Below are 19,430 nucleotides of genomic sequence, written 5' to 3'. Positions count from 1 at the left end.
CCCGGAGGAGGCGGGCCTCCGAGAGGGGTGGGCCAGGCCTGTGACAGTGGGCTGGGCTGGAAGGGGGAGAGGTCTAGTTACCTAACAGTGAGGAGGTGCCCTGCAAAATTGGCTTTGGAACTCAGAGAAGAGGTGGGCTAGTGAAGCAGCCGGTCAACACTGGACTGCTTTCTCTCCGCCAATGAAATGCGAGAGCCAGGAAACTGGGAAGAAAGAAGCTTAACCTGAATTCATAATTCAGGGAGACAGACTTGGTTCATGTGCCACACCCGCTCAAAGCAACACAAACTCATCCCAATATTTATAGTAAAACAAGCATAGTCGGCCAGACGCAGTGGTTTATGCCTGTAATCCCAGCATTTTGGGAGGCGGGGGCAAGAGGATTGCCTGAACTCGGGGGTTCGAGACAAGTCGGGCAACTTGACAAGACCTCATCTCTATAATAACTCAAAAAATTAGCCGGGCGAAGTAGCGCGTGCCTGTAGTTCCAGCTACTTGGAAGGCTGAGGCGGAAGGATCACCTGAGCCCAGCAGGTCGAGGCTGTGGCGATTGTTAGCGTGCCACTGCACTCCAGCGTGGGTGACAGAGTGAGACTCCACTCAAAAACAAAACAAAACAAAAATTTTAAACACTGTCTTGTCGACTATTGATTAATAGAAATTATGTGACTTGTGACCATTATTAGTATCTTTTCTTTTCTTTTTTTTTTTTTTTGAGTTGGAGTCTCACCCTGTCGCCCAGACTGGAGTGCAGTGGCCGCTTCCAGCCACTGCAGCCTCGACCCGCTGGGCTCTGGTGATCCTTCCGCCTCAGCCTTCCGAGTAGCTGGAACTTCAGGCATGCACTACCACGGCCGGCTCATTTTTTGATTTATTGTAGAGATGAGGTCTCGCCAAGTTGCCCAGGCGGGTCTCGAACCCACGGGCTCAGGCAATCCACTCACCTCGGTCTCCCAAAGTGCTGAGATTACAGACTGAGCCACCAAGCCCAGGCTATTAGTATCTTTTCTAATCAGAGTTTAGACCTTAAACAGCTGCTGACATAAACCAGTGTTCAGACTGCATCAATCCAGTCATTTTTTCAAGTTACAATGGCTTTTGGACAATTTGGGGCTGTGTGCTTTCCAGTCGGTTTCAGTTCTTCGCATAACAAGGAGTGTTCGGTCACAAGACTTAATTGTTAACATACACAAATTTGATTCAAACGTATGAAAGAAAGCAGTTGTCATCTAGAAACTAAGGGACTTGATACTTTTCTGGGTTTTAGAGAGTTTCAGCAGGGCTCATTTCTTATCTAGGTCTGGCAGAAGCTTTTAGGGACTTGCAGTTTTTGTGCTTTCTGCTTATGAGGGGCCTCAATGTAAATGTGTGTTCTTTCAGCACCAGCAAGTTACTACATCCAAGGCCAGTGAAGGGGGGGGTGGTATGTGAAGCAAACTGTGCATTCAAGCAGTTTTACATTTAGCTTTAATTACAAAGGAGAATTTCTAAACTTAGCCTTAAACCATCCATTTTATTAAAACTGGCCTAAATTAGCCAGGCGTGGTAGCGCGTGCCCGTAATTCCGGCTACTCGGAAGGCTGAGGGAGCGGCCACTGCACTCCAGTCTGGGCGACAGAGTGAGACTCCAACTAAAAAAAAACCAAAAACCAAAAAACTGGCCTAGCAAGAGGTTATAAATAAGCAATTTCTATGGTTTCTGGGAAGTGGCATTAACTTCCTAGTAGCTATTCTAGAATCACAGGCTACATGTCCAGTACTCCTTAGCTGTCATTTTAGAGTAGTGGAGGCTTCAATATGGAAGGTCTGTTCATCATAGGGAGGGACCAGATGAACAAGACTGGAGTCCAGCAACGGGGGGCTTGGTAAGCAAGCTGGGGTTGGAATAGAGCCTAGAAGGAAAAGAAACTGAGTTCAAATACTTAGAACTGGAGGCGGGGCCTGAGGTCGGCACGTGCAAGGGGAACGAAACTCCATGAAGGAGGTGGGGTCTCTGACTAGGTTTGAAGGCCATGTGAAGACTTAAGGAGAACCCTGAGACAGGCATTCGGCTTGACACTGGGTTTGGAGGCGGGACTTACAGACCGTACCCTCGTTTCCCAAGGAGATGGTACACCTCGAGCATGGCTTCCCATCCCCAGTGGCTGCCCTTCGGGTTAGAAAGTAGAAGGGGCTGTGGGCAGATGGAGGCCCAGCAGTTTGGGGTCCTGCCCCCCACTGTTTCCTACCCTGAGCGACTCTGACGCTCTTGGACCCTCCGCTCACAGTTCCAGTGAGCCTGGCAGTACCCGCAGGCATCACCCTGCCTGGTGCCCTTGGCCTGCACGGCGAGGCGGTCTCGGATTTTCACCTGTGCGTGCTGGCGCACCAGCTGCACGCGCCTCCCTGGTGGCGCCTCCCGTTCACCCTGCGCTGGCTGTGCTGGGACTTCCTCCATGATCTCTGCCTGTCACTGCCGCTACAGGTACCGGTGGCCCAAAGGCCACTGCCGCCTCAGGCCTCGGCCTCAAGACGCCACATTCGTCCCTTTGCTGACACTAAACCACAGCCAAATCAGATGCCGCAGAGGCCTCGTGCTGCACCCTGTGCGCCCACACGCTGGAGGTGAGATTCACCCCAGGTAGGGGCTGACCTAGGGTGCAGGCGACTTCGGGCCTGTTTGTTGAGGGACCAGACAACCCATTGGCATACTTTGGCCACCATGCCTCCAGCTCCAAAATGGCGATTGTGGTACTTGCAGCCATTCTGGGATGCACCAATACTTGCTCAGAGCCTTTGTTCCCTTTGCAAGCTTCTTCCTTAGACTTTCTGTTTTGATAACATGCCACCTTCTCAGTTAGGTCTTCCCCTGGCTCTATATTTAAAATTGCAGCTCTTTATATCATTAGTATCTCCCACCCACCCCTATACTAAACTCCCGGAGGGCAACTCTTCTTCACTACTAAACAAGGTCCTTCACAGAGTCAAGTGGTTAATAAATATTTAATAAAGTAACAGATGATGGGCCTGGCTTCTACTTGCCATTCCAAGATTAAGTGACCTGCCAGAAGTTACTTAGCCTGTAGGGAACTACAGGGCTGGCTGCAGTGGCCCAGCTGTTTCATAATCACTGCTAATGCACAAGGAAGTTGGCCAGTTCATTTCCTGAGGGCAAGTATTTAACTTCTCTGTACCTCAGTTTCCTCATCTGTAAGATGCAAGCACTAGCAGTACCTGCCTCATGGGTTGTTTTGTGTAATGCCCCCAGAACGGTGCCTGGTCCTCAGGAATGCTTTATGAGTATTAGCTATATCATTCCTTTGTCTTCTCCTGCCCCCTCTGACAGGATGAAGAGGGTCCCTTGTGTTGCCCCCACCCTGGCTGCCCCCTGAGGGCTCATGTTGATCTGCCTGGCAGAGGAGTTTCTTCAGGAAGAACCAGGACAGCTTCTCCCCTAGAGGGCCAATGCCCTAGGTGAGTCCAACACCCCTCCCCCAGCCTGGGCTAACCTTGGGAAGAGGATACCAACTGTCCAATCCAGGCCTGGGCAGCTGAGTTCTCATCTTGGAACTCAGGGCCTAGCCTGAAGGGGCTTGTGATGCCTGACTCTGTATCTCCTACCAACTGCATCCTTTGGTAGCTGTGAGCACGCATTGCTTTGGGGAGGACTAATCTGGCTATTTCAGATGGACACTGACGAGGAACAGGATGACTCAGAATTAGAAGAGGCAAGATGACTTTGACCCAGCTTTCCTTCCCCTGGGTTCCACACTCTGGGCTGTCGTTGACCCCTCTTACCTCCACAGGTGCACTGAGTAGACAGGCTGGAGACCTGATTCTCATTGTCCCTAACCCTCCTCCCACACTTTTTCTGTGACACCCCAGGTGGGTCTGGCCAGTTTTCACATGAATACAATAAAAAGCCTGAGTTTAGCCAGGCATCCTGTAATCCCAGCACTTTGGGGGACTGAGGTGGGAGCCCAGGAGTGCAGGATCAGCCTGGGCAATGAAGCGAGATCCTATCTCTACAAAATTCAATGAACTGGCTGGGCGTGGTGGTGAATGCTTATAGTCCTAAATTAAAAAAAAAAAAATCTTTTTTAATCTGAGTTTAAGGGTAACTTCTGGTGTTTGCCAAAGCAAGAGCAGAGGTGGAGCTGGAAGGCAGAGGCCCTGCCAGTCACTGGGGTATGGGTGAGGCTAACAGAGAAGGAAGGAGAAACCACTGGCCCAAGCATTTGAGCAGGCTCTCCCTGCCAGGAGGCCCCACTGCCTAAGCTTTTTCCAGCTTGCCTCTGAGGTCACTCAATTCTTTTAAATTGTCTAGAATCCTCTTTCCTTCCGTATTCTGAGTCATCAGAGTTTTGCTCATTCCCATTCCAGACTCTGGCCCCTTACAAGCAAGCTCAGTAACTCAACTGGCCATGTTTGTCCCCTCTTTGAAGTCCTCCACCTGTGTTCAGTTTGGCTCTGTACTTTAATCCAAATGGCAAGAACCAAGGTAGAGGAAAAGTATGGAAGCTCTATTTCCATGGGACCCTTTGGGCTCCAAGCCCCAATCTCTTGTCTCTGACTGAAGAACCCTTTGAAAGCTCACTTCCAGAAGTGAGAGAAAAGCACCTTCTGGAAGCTGTTACACTTCCACCAATCAAGAGTGATGCTCTGTGAGGTCCCATGGAAGCCATGAAGCTGGGACTCACTCCAAAGATCATTAGACTCCAGCATCCTTGTTCTTTCTTATCCCATGCTACCGCAAAAAGTGGCTTCCTTGCTGTGTTCCACTTCAATTCCCTTCACCCTGCCCACACACATCACTCTGGACTCCACTTGTGGTCAGAGCCCGGAATGCCTTGGGCTGCTGGGGCCTGTGGGCTGCACTGGGCCAGAACCCTTGGCGCCTTCAAGACTAGCCTGGAGCCTGCATGAAGGTGACCTGCCTCATGCCTACCTAGTAGTACCCCTCCACCTCTCTCCCTTCCCTTGACTGAGTCAGAAAAAACAGTTGCTAGACACAGTGGCTCACACATGTAATCACAGCATTTTGGGAGCCTGAGGCAAGAGGATCACTCGAGCTCAAGAGTTTAAGATCAGCCTGGGCAATGTAGCGAGACCTCTTCTCTACACAAAATCAGCTGGGCATGGTGGTACACACCTGAGGCTGAAGCAGAATGATCATCTGAGTCCAGGAGGTCAGGGCTACAGTGAGCCATGATCGCGCCTTTTAGTTTTTCTTTGGTTTTCCACACACTAAACCCACATCTTGGGTTTTTAGGTCAATCTAAGCGTCACTCCAGCTGGGGAGCTAAGAAGGGTAATGGCACACTCTTACCCTAAACTCCACCCTTTCCTTTAGTCAGAAAAGCCAAATCCCAGCCCTGGCTTCAGATCCCTCCTACTCTGTACCCACAAAACCTAGTCACAGAGACCTTCTCAGCACTTGCCACACTGCACCCACTAAGCCACAGCACACTGAGGAGGGCATGAGGCTGGGTTCAGGAGAGATCAGGTGAGTATCAGAGTGTAGGTAGGCTGGGCCAGGTGGCCCTCACCTTGCTGAGCTCCTGGCTCCAATATTCCCAAAGCAGAGGCCAGTCCCTATCACTCAGCAACCTTCTGTGACACCCCTGCCCTTTTCTGATGGATATCCCATTTCAACAACTCTAGGCTAGCCAGAATCCCCCTTTCTTCCTTCTGCTGAGCCATCAGTTTTGTTTATTCCCATACTGGATTCTGGCAAACTCAGTTGCTCAATTGGCCATTGTCTGTCTGAATCAAAATGTGGAGTGTGACTAGGCAAGTGAGATCACAGGCCTGGCCACCTGGGAGGTTTTCACATGAGAGGCCCTGCCAAATCAAAGAGAGGATTGATGGGGGAGGACCTCACTGGATGGAGGCTGGGCGCCACAGCAATAAGTAGTAAGACATGGCTGGCTGACAGGGAGTTAGGACAGGCAGGCCCTAGAGTTTCTCAAGTGCAGACTAGAATCTTTTAAAGAGCTTCAAAAACACTGATATAAGTTCCCTATGCATAGTGGGAGCCTCCGTTGGATTGGGTCTGGACACTGAGACCGTGAAATGCTCCGCAGGTAAATTAGCTGGGCAAGGTTATGGTTCACACCTGTAATACCAACACTTTGGGAGGCTGTGGTGAGAGAATTGTCTGAGCCCAGGAGATCAAAACTAGCCTGGGAAACATGTCTAGACCTTATCTCCACAAAAAAAATTTAAAAATTAGCTAGGTGTGGTGGTGCACACCTGTAGTCCCAGCTACTCAGGAGGCTGTGGCAGAAGGATCACCTGAGTCTAGCAGGTAAGGTCGAGCCTGCAGTAGTTGTGAACATGCCACTGCACTCCAGTTTTGGTGACAAAGTGAGACTCTGACTCAAAAAAAAACAAAAAAACAAAACATAACAGAAAAAAACACAAAACCAGCTTTGCAGGTAAATTATAGGGACAGTCAGAATTGTGAACCACTGCACTAGAATTAGATGTGGTTTTGAATTCCAGCTCTACCACTAACTAGTTTGGTGAACTGGGCAAGTTGCTCAACCTCACTGAACCTCAGTGTCCTTATCCTAAATCAATAATTCAGCAAATGGTGTTGTTGTGATGGTATTAAGGGAAGCAGATCTGGTTCTGGACTCTGACGCAGCAGCAGCAGCATGGAGCTGGCCCAGGACATCTCCCACCCACCACTGGAGTATGTGAAGGGGGTCCTGCTCATTAAGTATTTTGCAGAGGGGCTGGGGTCGGTGGAGAGCCTCTAGGCCTGGCCTGATGACCTGTTGATCAGCACCTACCCCAAATCAGGTAAGTAAGCAGGGCCACCCACCCCCTCCTGAGGTGCAGTCCCCACCTTGGCCAGCAATGGTGCCCTCAGCTCTGCTCACCTCTTGTCTCCCTCCCTCTCCAGGCACCACTTGGATCAGCCACATACTGGACATGATCTACCAGGGCGGCGACCTAGAGACGTGTGACCAGGCCTGCATCTTGACTTGGTGCCCTTCCTTGAGTTCTGTGCCCCAGAGGTTCCCTCAGGTGCATGGCACAGTGCTTGGAGAAAGGGGAGTGCCAGGGGAGGAAGGAAGGACTGAGACTCCAAATCACTAGACCTTTCCCATCCCATGGCTCAAGTATGGAAACTGCAAGATACACTGGCCCCGTGGCTCATCAAGACACACCTGCCCCTGGCCATGCTCCCTCCAACTCTGTTGGATCAGAAGGTCAAGGTAAGTGGCAAGGGGAGCCAGGAAGGAGGTTCCAGGGTCATCCCAGCTTGTGGACTGTTTTTCTGGTAAGATCTCCTCACTTCCAGCCTTGTCTCATGTACATGGGAGGTATCACCTGCCTTCTGCTCTGGAGAGAGTCAGATGGCCAGGAAAGTGAGACTCTTCAGAACTGAGAATGGCAGGGTCTAGGTCCCCCTAAGCCTGAGGCGGCAGCTGGTGGGAACCTGGCATGCCTTGCTTTAAATGTGGGTGTGATGGCACTGATGGATGTTAAACTAGTATAAGATATGGTTCCAGGGAAAAGCCAGGACTTTGGTATCAGAACAGGGTTCAAATCCCAGCGCAGTTATACCTGTACTGTGAGATCTCAAGCAAGCCAGCCTAAAGGTTGCTTATTCCTTTGCCAAACCAAGAGACAATCAGACAATCTGGTGTGGGGCGTGCTGTGTGGTGATGGTGCTAGGGATGGGGCCATCTTCCACTGCTGGTGGTCTATGTCACGCGCAATGCAAAGGATGTGGCCGTCTCCTACTACTGCATGGCCAAGGTACACCCTGAGCCTGGCACCTGGGACAGCTTCCTGGAGAAGTTCATGGCCGGAGAAGGTGGGCCTGACTCTGAAGGGAGGAAGGGGGTGGAGGCAAGGGGCAACTAGCTAAAACAATTATCAACCTGTGTCCTTTCTGAGGTGTCCCATGGGTTCTGGTACCAGCATGTGCAGGGGTGGTGGGAACTGCTTCATACCAACACTATCCTCTACCTTGTCTATGAAGACAGGAAGGAGGTGTGACCACTGTTATTGCTTCCCTTCAGGTCCTACCTACGGAAAGGTGCCTCCCAGGGATCTGACAAACTCTCTTAGCCCACTCCCTTGGGGGGCCCCCTCCCCTGGGGCAGTCTCCACACCAGTCCTGGATTCCACATCCTGCATTCCTGGACTGGGACACCTTGAAGCAGGATCCTGCACAGCTCCTATCTCCTAGTACCTGAGTCAACTGCATGAATAGTCACTGATCAGCAGTTTACTGCTATTGCTCGTCAGTGCCAAAGGGTGTGTCAAGCCCTGGGCCCACACTCATAAGGACTGTCACACTCATAAGGAGCCAAACACTGATTATTACAGATTACAGGGCAGAGAGCAGTTAATTTGCTCCAGGGAAAGAGGACCAGAGTCAAGGAGCTGGCTTTGAGGTTTCTAGTGGAAGTGGGTAGATCCGTACTGAGCTTAGAGAGGGGGACTCCCCTCTTGTTTGCCCACTGAGAAATCCAAACCTCTACTGAAGAAACCTCTGCTGCTCCAGAACCCCATAAAGGGAGATTCAGAAGATATTGGAATTTCTGGGACGCTCCCTGCCGGAGGAGACCATGGACCACATCGTCTAGCACACTTCCTTCAAGGAGATGAAGACCTCCATGTCTAACTACAGCACCGTCCCCCTTAATGTCATGAACGAGGTCTCCCCTTTCATGAGGAAAGGTGGGTGCCTCACCAGCACAGGGGCTTGGGGAGGGTGGGAGCAGCGCCCTGAACTCCCCTTCAGCCACTCAGGGCCTCCTCTTCAGTGCAATTCCAGCCTCCCCACCTCCTCCTCCCTAAGGTATCATTTGAGACTGGAAAACCTCCTTCACTGTGGCCCAGAATGAGCACTTTGACACTGACTATGCTGAGAAGATGGCAGGCTGCAACCTCAACTTCCGCTCATAGCTGTGGGGGGGTGTTCCCTGGGAAGCCCTCTGAAGGGCATGTGGGAAACAGGTCTGACCCCTGGGCTTAAGAATAAAATGTGATTTGTGTTCAATGCAGAGCCTCTATTGGAAACCAAGAGAAAACCTCAGCTGAAAGAGTAAATGACCACTGGGACAAAATAAGACCATCACCCCCCAGCCTGCAGCTCCCCAACTTGCCCTGTTTGGGGAAGGGAAAGAGGGTCTGCAGGAGTGCAACCCAGGAGAAGCGGTCAATGGGGAAGAGTATTTATTTAATCACAGAACATCCTTTCTTGCCATCCCTGAGGGGGTCAGGAGAGATGGCAAGTCTGCAGGCCGACTTCACTTTTTCTTGGGCTCTTTACAAGCCACCACATACCTCTGGGCCACGTTGAGGGGAGGGGAATAACCATCTGCATAGGAGGTGTCCTCAAACAGGACCGAGTAGTCATCCTGAGGCTGTAGCAAAGGCAGACAGGAGGGGTTGTTCAGAGAACCCCAGGCAGGCCAGTCTAGCCTCTTTCTGCCATGTCCTAGACTGACAGGCTCCTCTGGGCCATGGGCTCCCGAGTACTCCTGTCTTCATCTTTCACTCAGGTCAAGAAGTCTTGACCTCAGTCCCTGCTGCTCTAGAGCTCTTAGCAACAGAGGACAAGGACAGGGGATAAAGAACAGGGAGAAGGGAGACTCGCTCCCTGCACTTTTGGGCCATAACTGGAGGGCTTAGTGCTGCTCAGGAAACTTGGGTTAAGGGATCGAGGACAACACACAGGGCAGCAGGCGGGAATCCTGGCCTGGGATAAAGAGTGTCTAGGTTAACGCGTCATCAGGAGCACAAGTCTCCTATCTTGGTGCTCAATCTCTAAATGCAGAGGTGAGGCAAGACTGGAGGAATGCAGGCCCACACCAAGACTGCTGGGACTCCCAGGGTTGGCAAGGAGAGGGTGGCTGGCGGGGCTAGAGGAGGCGACAGAGCAAACTGAGAAAGCAGAACAGGGAGGGCAGTTTCCAGGTCCCTTCAGCTCAGAGGCTGAGATGAAAGGGGGAGGAAGCAGGAAGATGACCCCCTGATCTGTCTATTCCTGGTGTCAGGAACGTCCTCTCCTATGGAGGTGGCCTTACCCGTTGTGGGGGTGCATGGATCAGGGCCCGGTAGAAGCAAGTGGTCTGGGGATACAGGGCCAGCACGAGCTGCTCCTTCTGGAATAAGGCCTCGGGGTCCGTCTCAGGGTTGGCCTTCCACTGGGGCAGAGGGATGATCCGCCGCCGGCTCAGGGTATGTCTCCTGGGATGGGGAGGGCTTATGTAAACCCATGGCCGGGGGGATAGACCCCTTCCTAGCAGTTTGGCTGCCCCTCCCTGGCCCAGACACTCACTCTTTGCCTTCTTCATCAATGTCATCTACTTCATACCTGCAGACGAACAAAAGGAAAGCGCAGTGAGAGTGCCATCCAAGTCAGGAGTGAGGAGCAGCTGAAAGAGCCAGATGCGGCCTTCAAATGCCATCCTGGCCCATAGCACCCCGTTGGAAGATTTTCTCTCATTCTTTAGATAGGAAGCAAAGCAGTGGCCAAGTAGGCATGACAAGAGGACAGCCCATGGGTCTGGCAAGTACTCACTTGTTGGTGGCGTGGCTGTAACTGACCACCTCAGCCAGGATCCACTGCTCGTCCCCATCCACAGCCTTTACCCGGGCAGCCACCTTGTCTCCAGGTTTGGCCACATAGTCACCTGAGGCTGGAATGGCCCCACAGAGGGGTGGAGGCCTGTGAGTAGAACAAGGCATTAGTCCCAGCCCTTTAACACCAGCCCCTCCCTTGCAGCAGCTGCCCTCACTTGTCACCAGGCTTCCCGATCCACAGGGGCAGGGTCATGGCCGACTGCTGTAGCAGGGTCATCAACACCCCTCTGCGCATAGTCTTCCGAGGTGGCTCCGAGTCATTGTACAGGCCTGCGATCTTGGCCGCTGTGGGACGGAAGGGAGCCCCTGAGGCATCAGGGATAGGTGCTGCCCTCAGACCTACCCTAGCACCTACACCGAGCGGTTAGAGGAGACCTGCTGGGAGGCCCCACCTCTCCAGTGAGCACCAAGGGCCCAGCACAAGCCCAGCCCCTTCTGCTAAATGTCCTGGGACTGCCGGCCTAAACAGACTGGCAAGACATCAGGACAGTGGAAGGAACTAGAAAGGGAGGAAGGAACTAGAAAGGGAGGCTTCCAAGGGCTGTTCATATTTTGTTTCTTCATCTGGGTGCTGGTTAAATAAGTGTTTAGTTAGTGGAAATTTCATTGAGCTGTATACTTATGTGTATTTTTCTGTTAATACGTTATAATCCAATAAAAAGTTCAAAAAAAATGATCAAATGTAGACCCCGACCTACTCAGTCACAGCTGAAAACTTACACCTGATTTCAAACAAAACCATAATTTTAGCATGACTATACTTTGATGAGTGAGGAATTTTCCCACTGTGGGTTTGCTGAAAGGGCAAGAGAGATGGGAAAGCCAAGGAAATGGCAGTCTGAAGGGGTCTGGAAGGCTGGTTCTAAGACACAGAGAGTGTGACTCTGTAAACCAACCTCTAGAAGAAATGGGAGAATTGGAAGGACAAGGCTGACTGACCCAGCCCCAGAGGGTAAGGGAGTTTAGCCTGTGGAGGGAGAACTAGAACAACCCTGCCTCCTAGCACTGGGAATGATCTCCATTCCCTTCCTAGCATCAGATCCACTCTGCCAGAAACCCCATGGAATGCTTCTACCAGGCTGTGGCCATAGGCTCCCCATGGGGAGATATGACTGCTGCTCTTGGGACCTCACTCAGCCTGGTCACCCACTTGTCCACTCCAACTTACCAATCCGCCTCTCTTCCAACAGAGACTTGATTTCAGCGATTTTGTCTAGGGCTTTCCGGAGGATGCTGAGGATGGGGAGAAGGGAGAGAGGGTCTGACTGAAGCACACAGCATAGACTTCCTTTTCTGGTTATGGCAGCCTGGGTTATTCAGACCAGCCCTATGCTGAAAACTAGAAATCCTTAGCATGTGTTTTTTGGTCTTAAAAGTATAAAAGGCAAGAAAGTAGGAAGTGGCAAGCCAAAAACGCTAAGAGAAAGCAGGATTCCAGAGAGGTAAGCAAAGCAGACAGAGCAGCTCTTGGCAAATCCTGAAGAAATGCTGCTCAATTCTGGCAGCCTCTGACAACCTCTTGAGATAAAGAGGACAAAAGGTCAAACTCAAGTCTGATCCAAGGTGGGACATGTGACAGGAGAATCCCCAGAGTACTGTGAGGAGAGGTGCTGGCTCAGAGTAGGGCTCGGTGGCTGAGCCCACAGAGTCTTGCATGGACTTGTAGTCCCAAGAAAGCTCTGTGAAGTCAGTTTACTGGGTCCCAGGGACCAAATCAAGCTGGCAGAAGTAAACACAAAGCTTTGCTGAAGGCAGACTTCTTTATCCTCGATCTTGTGGAATCTCCCCAAGGAATATTTCAATAGGTGTGAGCAGCAGATTCCACTTTGGGTCTCCAAAGTGAATCCATGTAAATTCTCTGCTCCCATGGCAAACCCAGTCCATTCCTCTAGCAAACCTCTATTAAATGCCCCTGTGGTCCTAAAGACCTTTGCCCAACAGGAAGGAGACATGTGAACTGAGTTCAATGCAGCAACACAGGTGTCCCAGTGGGCGTCCCAGAGTACATGACCAGTGTAGGGGCAGCTAAGCCAAAGCAGGGAGTAGGGGACAGCTGGCCTCCTGTGCTTGGAATATCACAGTTCAGTGTGACTGGTGCTCAGCGCAGGAGAGTGCTCAACCCACAGGCTGTGAGCTCAGGGACCCGAGAAAATAGAGAAGGAACAAGAGCCAGGAGACCAAAGGGAACTCTGGAAGTCTCATCATTGCCTCTGGGTCTATTTAGAAGACACAGTTTGATATAGCTTGTCCTAAGGTGTATTCTGAGGTATATTAATAAGGTCATTTTCAATCCTAATGACAGCAAAATCTGCTGGGGAACATTTTTTTAAATCTCAGTTGTTTTAGGTATGAATCATAAATGGATGCTAAAACTAGTGGGCTTGATGTGACATGAGATAGTTACACAGTCTCGATGGATCTCCACACTAGAGACTTATTAATTCCACAATGGAAAATAGTAATAATTTGACACTGGAGAAACATGGAAAACACCACCTAACCAACAGGACAGACAGTATCGTGTGTGTCTTCTAATATGATCCACCAAGGACATCACTTCTGTGCTATTACTGTCAAAAGTGTAATAGCTAAATTGAATAGTGAGGAAAGGTAAGAAAGTCAATACCAATGGCTGAGCTTCACTCCAATTAAATCAGAACCTCTGGGCACAAAGTTGAAAACCAGTTTGCAAATGTATTCTACCACCAAGCAAGAGTCACACCAACTTACAAAGGAAAGTGGATAGGGGCCCGGCTATGGCCAGATGACAAATCTACAAGGCAGGGAGGAGATGGGGTGAGGAAGGCTAGGCTGGAGAGCCAAGAGGAGGAAGGAGTTTCCAAGACAGTGCCTCCAACCAGAACCTGCTGTTCCTCCTCCCTGCAGGTTGGCTCTTTTCTTCTGCTCTGCTCCCCAACCTGGCATGGGGAGCCCCACCAGACCCCTTTCTCCAAGCTCAATGCCTTGAACTCTTCAACTTCTCCTCTCCCAGTTGGACCCCCCGTTTGGTCTCAGAAGCTGCTCTTGAACTGACCCTTGCTTCTCCATCTCCATGGCCACTGTCTCAGTTCAACTCCATCACCATCTCCTGCCTGGTCTAGCCCACCTAGTCTGTTCTCCACACAGCAGCCAGGGGTTTCCTGCTTTAAGTCTTCATTGGCTCCCCATGGCCTCTAGAATAAAGCTCACGGCACTGGAGGCCCTTTACATCCGGCCCTCCCCGCCCCCAGCCATACAGGACTAGTCCTCATTTCCCAAATGCCTTGCTCTGCAGTCACTCCGTCATGGCCTCCGCACCGCCATCCCTGTTGCCCAGCTGCCTTGGCTGCCTACTGCTTCCTAACTCAAGGCCCAGCGCCAGCCCATCTCCTCCCCAAAGCCATCTCAGATCCTCATCTCTGCTGGCCCACCAACTACACTGTCCCACAACTGCCTTTTTAGGATGTCTGCCTTTTCTGAACTGCACTCTTGAAGGCAGCACCCTCCCTATCCTCTTGTCTCCACATGAAGATGGTCCAGTGCCAGACTCAGGGTGAACACCAGCAAAAGTCAGCAGAACAGTCAATAGCAGGCAAAGAAAATATGTGACCATGAACACAGGACAAAGCTGTGAGAGCCAGATGGAAGGAGGGGGAAGAGCCCTGGAGTCACTAGTAATACTCAGGGTACTGACTCTGGCCCATGGCTATCACCCCACCAGTCTCTGAACGTGAGCCACCACCCATGAGTGTTATCTAAACTGTAGGTGTAGCTCATTAGTGAGTCATGAAATTAACTTCTTGGGCAAAAATCAACATTTTAAAAAGGCCAGGTGCTGTAGCTCATGCCTGTAATCCCAGGACTTTGGGAGGCCAAGGCAGGAGGATCACTTGAGCCCAGAAATTTGAGACAAGCCCGGACAACACAGTGAGAACTCATCACTACAAAAAAATTTTAAAAATTAGCCAGGTGTGGTGGTGCATGCCTGTAGTCCCAGCTACCGGGAGGTTAAGGCAGAGGGATCACCTGAGCTCAGGAAATTGAGGCTGTGGTGAGTCATGATCTGGGTGACAGAGTGAGACCCTAACTCAAAAAAAAAAACAAAACCCGTGAAAAGCACTGACATCAGATTCTTTATATGTACTATCCCATTTTATGTTTACAATCCTGTAGGTATTGAGCCTATTAATCCTATTTTAACGACAGGGCAACTGAGTCTCAGCCAAAGTGAATGCTCAAGGTCACATGACTAGGAAATGGCAGGGTTGACCCACGGCTTGCTGTCATCTATAATGCAGCAGAACTAAAGGGAAGGTGGAAGCCAAGGGTGAGGCTGGGGGCTTAGTCCATAAGTGCCTGCAGCCCAGCATCCAGGCAAGGAGGGAGCAATGGAGGGGCAGGTAGGATGGTACTCACTTGCACTCAGCCTCCGCATCAGCCTTGGCAGTGGTATAGAGGCCACGCAACTTTGTCCGGTAATAAGGAGAAACTGTAGAGGAAATGGGGATAAGAAGACACATGCAAAGGCAGGTGGCAGTAATGTGGCATTGCTTCTGGTAAACCAGAACCAGACTTTGGAAAGCACTGGGAAGCCATAGCCTGAACTCTGAGCTTTACTGGCTCGAAAGTGCTCCCAGATGTCCCCATGCTCAATGAGTCAACATTTCCATATGGTGCAAACACCATCACGACATACTTTTCTATATCATGGCACACACAGAAAAGATTTGTCAGAACACAGAAAAACAGACAATTCTCAAAGTTACTCTGAGTTGGAAAGCACCAGCCCAGGAGTCTGACCACCTGAGGGCTTCAAGACATGTGCAGGAGCAACCTGGGAGGGAAGTTCTGCTCTAAAAAATGCCAGCTCTCTGGGGTGTTCGTGCACTGTAAGGCTAAGTTTCCCTAGTTACAGCCAGCCACATTCCATTGCCTTTTCAATTCCCAGAGTTGAGGGATTTTAAGGTTCTTTAGTGCTAAGCATCTGTCACCAATCTCCTGGGACTTTAGGTCACCCAGCCTAAGGGGAAACTGTCCCTCTAGCCAAAGGAGCAGTTCATTTTGGAATATGCAGATACATGCAAAAGTCCCCCCCCTCTTTTTTTGAGTTGGAGTCTCACTGTGTCACCCAGGTTGGAGTGTGGCAGCACACTTATGGCTACTGCAGCCTTGACCTGCTGGGCTCAGGTGATCCTTCCGCCTCAGCCTTCCAAGTAGCTGGAACCACAAGTGCGTGTTACCACATCCAGCTAATTTATAAAATTTATTGTAGAGACAAGGTCTTGCCAAGTTTCCCAGGTTATTCTCGAACCCCTGAGCTCAGGCAATCCCCTGGCCTCTGCCTTTCAAAGTGCTGGGATCACAGGTGTAAGCCACTGCGCCCAGTTCAGAAAGTCTCTTTTGAAATGATAACAGCCATGTTCCCAGTCTTGGCCACATGCTCTTCGCATTCCCTTTCTCTCCTGAGCCTAGCTACTCACTTTTGTTCTCTGTCTGCATCCGCTCATGGGTCTTCTGGATGTTCACTAAGTTGTGTTCGCTCCGTGAACGCTCTTCCTGTAAGAATGAGGTCCACAGGACATGAGGGAAGCCATTCATCCTGCTGTGGCAACCTGCATCCCAGGTCACAGGCCCCATCCCATAAATATGGCCTTCCTTTTCTAAGCCCAAATTCAGGCTAAGTTCAAGATGACTTTTTTCCCTGACTAATGCAAGGCATTACAAAAGACATTAAAGTTAGATCATAAGAAAGGGTGGGGAAGGATGCTGCTACACTTCTTCCCCACATGAGTGGTCCTGGGACTATAGCTGTAACTACACATGCGGGAAGCAGGGATGATTCCCTAAGCAAGAAACTGTAGGCCAGGCTCAATGGCTCAGCCTGTAATCCCAGAACTTTGGGAGGCCAAGATGAGTGGATTGCCTGAACCCACGGGTTCGAGACCCGCCTGGGCAACTTGGCAAGACCTCATCTCTACAATAAATTAAAAAATTAGCCAGGCTTGGTAGCACGCGCCTGTAGTTCTGGCTACTTGGAAGGCTGAAGCGGAAGGATTGCCAGAGCCCATCAGGTCGAGGCTGCGGTGGCTGGGAGCGTGCCACTGCACTCCAGTCTGGGTGACAGAGTGAGACTCCAACTCAAAAAAAAAAAAAAAAGAAATTGTAACTATACCTTTCTACCTTTATGTGAGAATGTTTCAGTGCTTTTACCCCAGCTGACAAAATGGGGTCAACAGTGAACACAGTTGTATTGTCTCATGATTGAGATATCCCACAGGTCTGTACCTATGTAACCTTACTCTATATGAACGGGAATGGACATTTGCTAGCCTAGTACTATTGCTGGAAATGTGGACCAGCAGTGACCAACCTAACAAAGGAGAAGTAGTAGTTGAGGTAAAAGTATGATGAAATGGGTTATACAATGATGGAAATCTAATGTGACATTAATACTACAAGAGAGCCTCAGGGCAAAAGAATATTGTCTCTTAGCTCAGTTTTACCAGATGCCTAAAAGGGTGAAGCCATAAGTCTGCCAAGATAACTCCTGCTTTTGGAAACTGACAAGGTCAAATGGAAGCCTGTGAATCTGAGTAAAATCTCTCTCAGCCATTCTGGTTACATGGTATGATGATAAACAGGGTTAATGGTTGATGACTGAGTGAAACTCTCATAATATGCCAGTGTGTTGTTTCCCATGTTAACAGTTTATCAATAAACTGGTTTAGACCAGTTTTAGGTTTATAGAAAAACTGAGTAGACAGTACAGAGAGTTCCCATATACCTGCTCTGCCCCACAGTCTCCCCTGTTAACATCTTAATGTGGTACATTTGCTACAATTGATGGACGAACATGGATACATTATTAACTAAAGTCCACAGTTTACATTAAGGTTCACTCTGTGTTGTACAGTTCTATGGGATTAACAAATGCATAATGTCATGTACCCACCATTATAGTATCATACAGAATAGTTCCACCTCCCTAAAGATCCTGGGCTCCACCTATTCATCCCTCCTATCCCATCCCTCCTAAGGCCCTGGCAATCACTGACCTTTTCACTGTCTCTATAGGTTTGCCTTTTCCAGAATGTCATACAGTTGTAATATACAACAGGTAGCCTTTCAGACTGGATTCTTTCACTTAGCAATATGTGCTCCAGTGCCTTCTAACTCTCATTCTCCAGATTACATCTTCTAGAAAGGATATCATTTGGGAAGGAATTTCTGGGAACTACTCCCTACTTAACTGTGTGGTGTACAAGTGCCAGCAGTCTGATCACTGTGCAGCTTTAAACCTGGGTGATCAAATGCTTAGAAAAGTCCTTTGTTGTAAAGGTCCACTTCTATATATAGCAGTGGCATACCTGACATGCCTCAGTGAGCTATAGGCACAAATACACAAAACCCTTGTGTTTAGTTTTGTTTTATTTTTGGAGTCAGGGTCTCACTGTGTCACCCAGGCTGCAGTACTGTGGCATGATCATGGCTCACCACAACCTCAGCCTCTTGGGCTAAGGAGATCCTTCCACCTTAGCCTCCTGAGTAGCTGGGACTAGATGCACTTGCCTCTGCGCCTGGCTAATTTTCTTACTTTTTTGTAGAGACGAGATCTTACTATGTTGCCCAGGCTGGTCTCAAACTTCTGGCCTCAACAGACCCTCCTGCCTCAGCCTCCCAAAGTGCTAGGATTACAGATATGAGTCACCACATCCAGCCCATAGTTTTTCATATGTGACGAAAAGCTACTAAATAGGAAAAAAAAAAAGAGAGAGTTTCTGATAGAATTAAAGCAGTAAGGATCACATGGTGGGCCCAAACTCCACCAGGGAAAAGCCCTACACTGAAACAAGAAAGTTTATGGGAGGGCATATACTATGCTCAGGCTAAGTATGACTGCCACTCAACTAACCTTAGTATGAGGCACCTCCATTTCTGGATACAAAGTATGTATCCTAATTGCACCCAGGTCATTAGTATACAATGGCAACAACATGCATGGTAGACAGACAGAAAAGGGCTTTAAGAGAGATGGGTATTGGTCTATGCATTCTGAGACAAGAAGAATTCATATTTAACAAAAGTAGCACTCAGAGGAAAAAGATTTGTTAATTAGAATAAGCATATTAAAATGAGTTCTCTTCCAGAAGGAAGACAAGGAATAAGAGTTGGTCTAGAAATATGATAAAACTTTAGTATATTTGGTCACACAGACCTAAAAAATAATGCTGAGTCATTCTTGGACCTATCCATCGTTGGGAAAGGGCTTGTACCCTGAGGGTCTCTTGGCTATTTTAATAAAGATAGAGGCCAGAGTAGCCATAAGGTAATAACCCTCCATCCTAGTTTCTGTTTTGTCTTGTTTTGTTTTTTTTTTTTGAGTTGGAATCTCACTCTGTCACCCAGGTTGGAGTGCAGTGGCACAGTCACAGTCACCGCAGCCTTGACCCGCTAGACTCAGGCAATCCTTTCGCTTCAGCCTTCCAAATAACTGAAACTACAGGCATGTGCCACCACGCCCAGCTAATTTTTTTGATTTATTGTAGAGATGAGGTCCTGCCAAGTTGCCCAGGCTGGTCTCGAATACATGGGCTCGGGCAATCCTTTCACCTCGGCCTCCCAAAGTGCTGGAATTATAGGTGTAAGCCACCAAACCTGGCCCCATCCTAGCTTCTAAGGCCCAAGGGGCACACCTATGGGAATATTATAAACCTCAAACCTATGGAAGTCCTCTAGGGGTACTTGTAATTTACATTGATGCACCAAGACCGCCCTTGACCCAAGAACAGATCAAAATAAAACAGAACCTAAAGTATAGATAGCAGGAATAGGAATTACATTTTTTTTTTTTTTTT

The 19,430-nt window shown here is 49.5% G+C and overlaps 1 protein-coding gene and 1 pseudogene across 2 annotated transcripts in view; one reads left to right on the top strand and one right to left on the bottom strand.

The window, feature by feature from the left end:
* The first annotated feature begins 6,641 nt into the window (after window positions 1–6,641).
* LOC103255790 lies at window positions 6,642–8,913 on the top strand (annotated as a pseudogene).
* Window positions 8,914–9,166: 253 nt separating this feature from the next.
* The window catches only part of LOC103255789 (SAGA-associated factor 29), a 15,734-nt gene continuing 5,470 nt past the window's right edge, over window positions 9,167–19,430 (bottom strand). The window contains exons 3-10 of one of the 2 annotated variants that reach the window (XM_008053743.1): window positions 16,056–16,131; window positions 14,992–15,064; window positions 11,765–11,829; window positions 10,752–10,881; window positions 10,535–10,681; window positions 10,292–10,327; window positions 10,038–10,200; window positions 9,167–9,374 (exon numbers count right to left, since the gene is read on the bottom strand). In XM_008053743.1, coding sequence (XP_008051934.1) covers window positions 9,258–9,374; window positions 10,038–10,200; window positions 10,292–10,327; window positions 10,535–10,681; window positions 10,752–10,881; window positions 11,765–11,829; window positions 14,992–15,064; window positions 16,056–16,131 — 807 coding nt within the window. In that variant the 3' untranslated portion in view covers window positions 9,167–9,257. The remainder of the gene's footprint in view (window positions 9,375–10,037; window positions 10,201–10,291; window positions 10,328–10,534; window positions 10,682–10,751; window positions 10,882–11,764; window positions 11,830–14,991; window positions 15,065–16,055; window positions 16,132–19,430) is intronic. The other variant, XM_008053744.1, reaches the window with a different exon arrangement.

This window comes from Carlito syrichta, unplaced genomic scaffold (assembly GCF_000164805.1).
Source record: "Carlito syrichta isolate Samal-C Ts95f unplaced genomic scaffold, Tarsius_syrichta-2.0.1 Scaffold288416, whole genome shotgun sequence".
NCBI lineage: Eukaryota > Metazoa > Chordata > Mammalia > Primates > Tarsiidae > Carlito > Carlito syrichta.
This window is presented reverse-complemented; position numbering and strand designations above follow the sequence as displayed.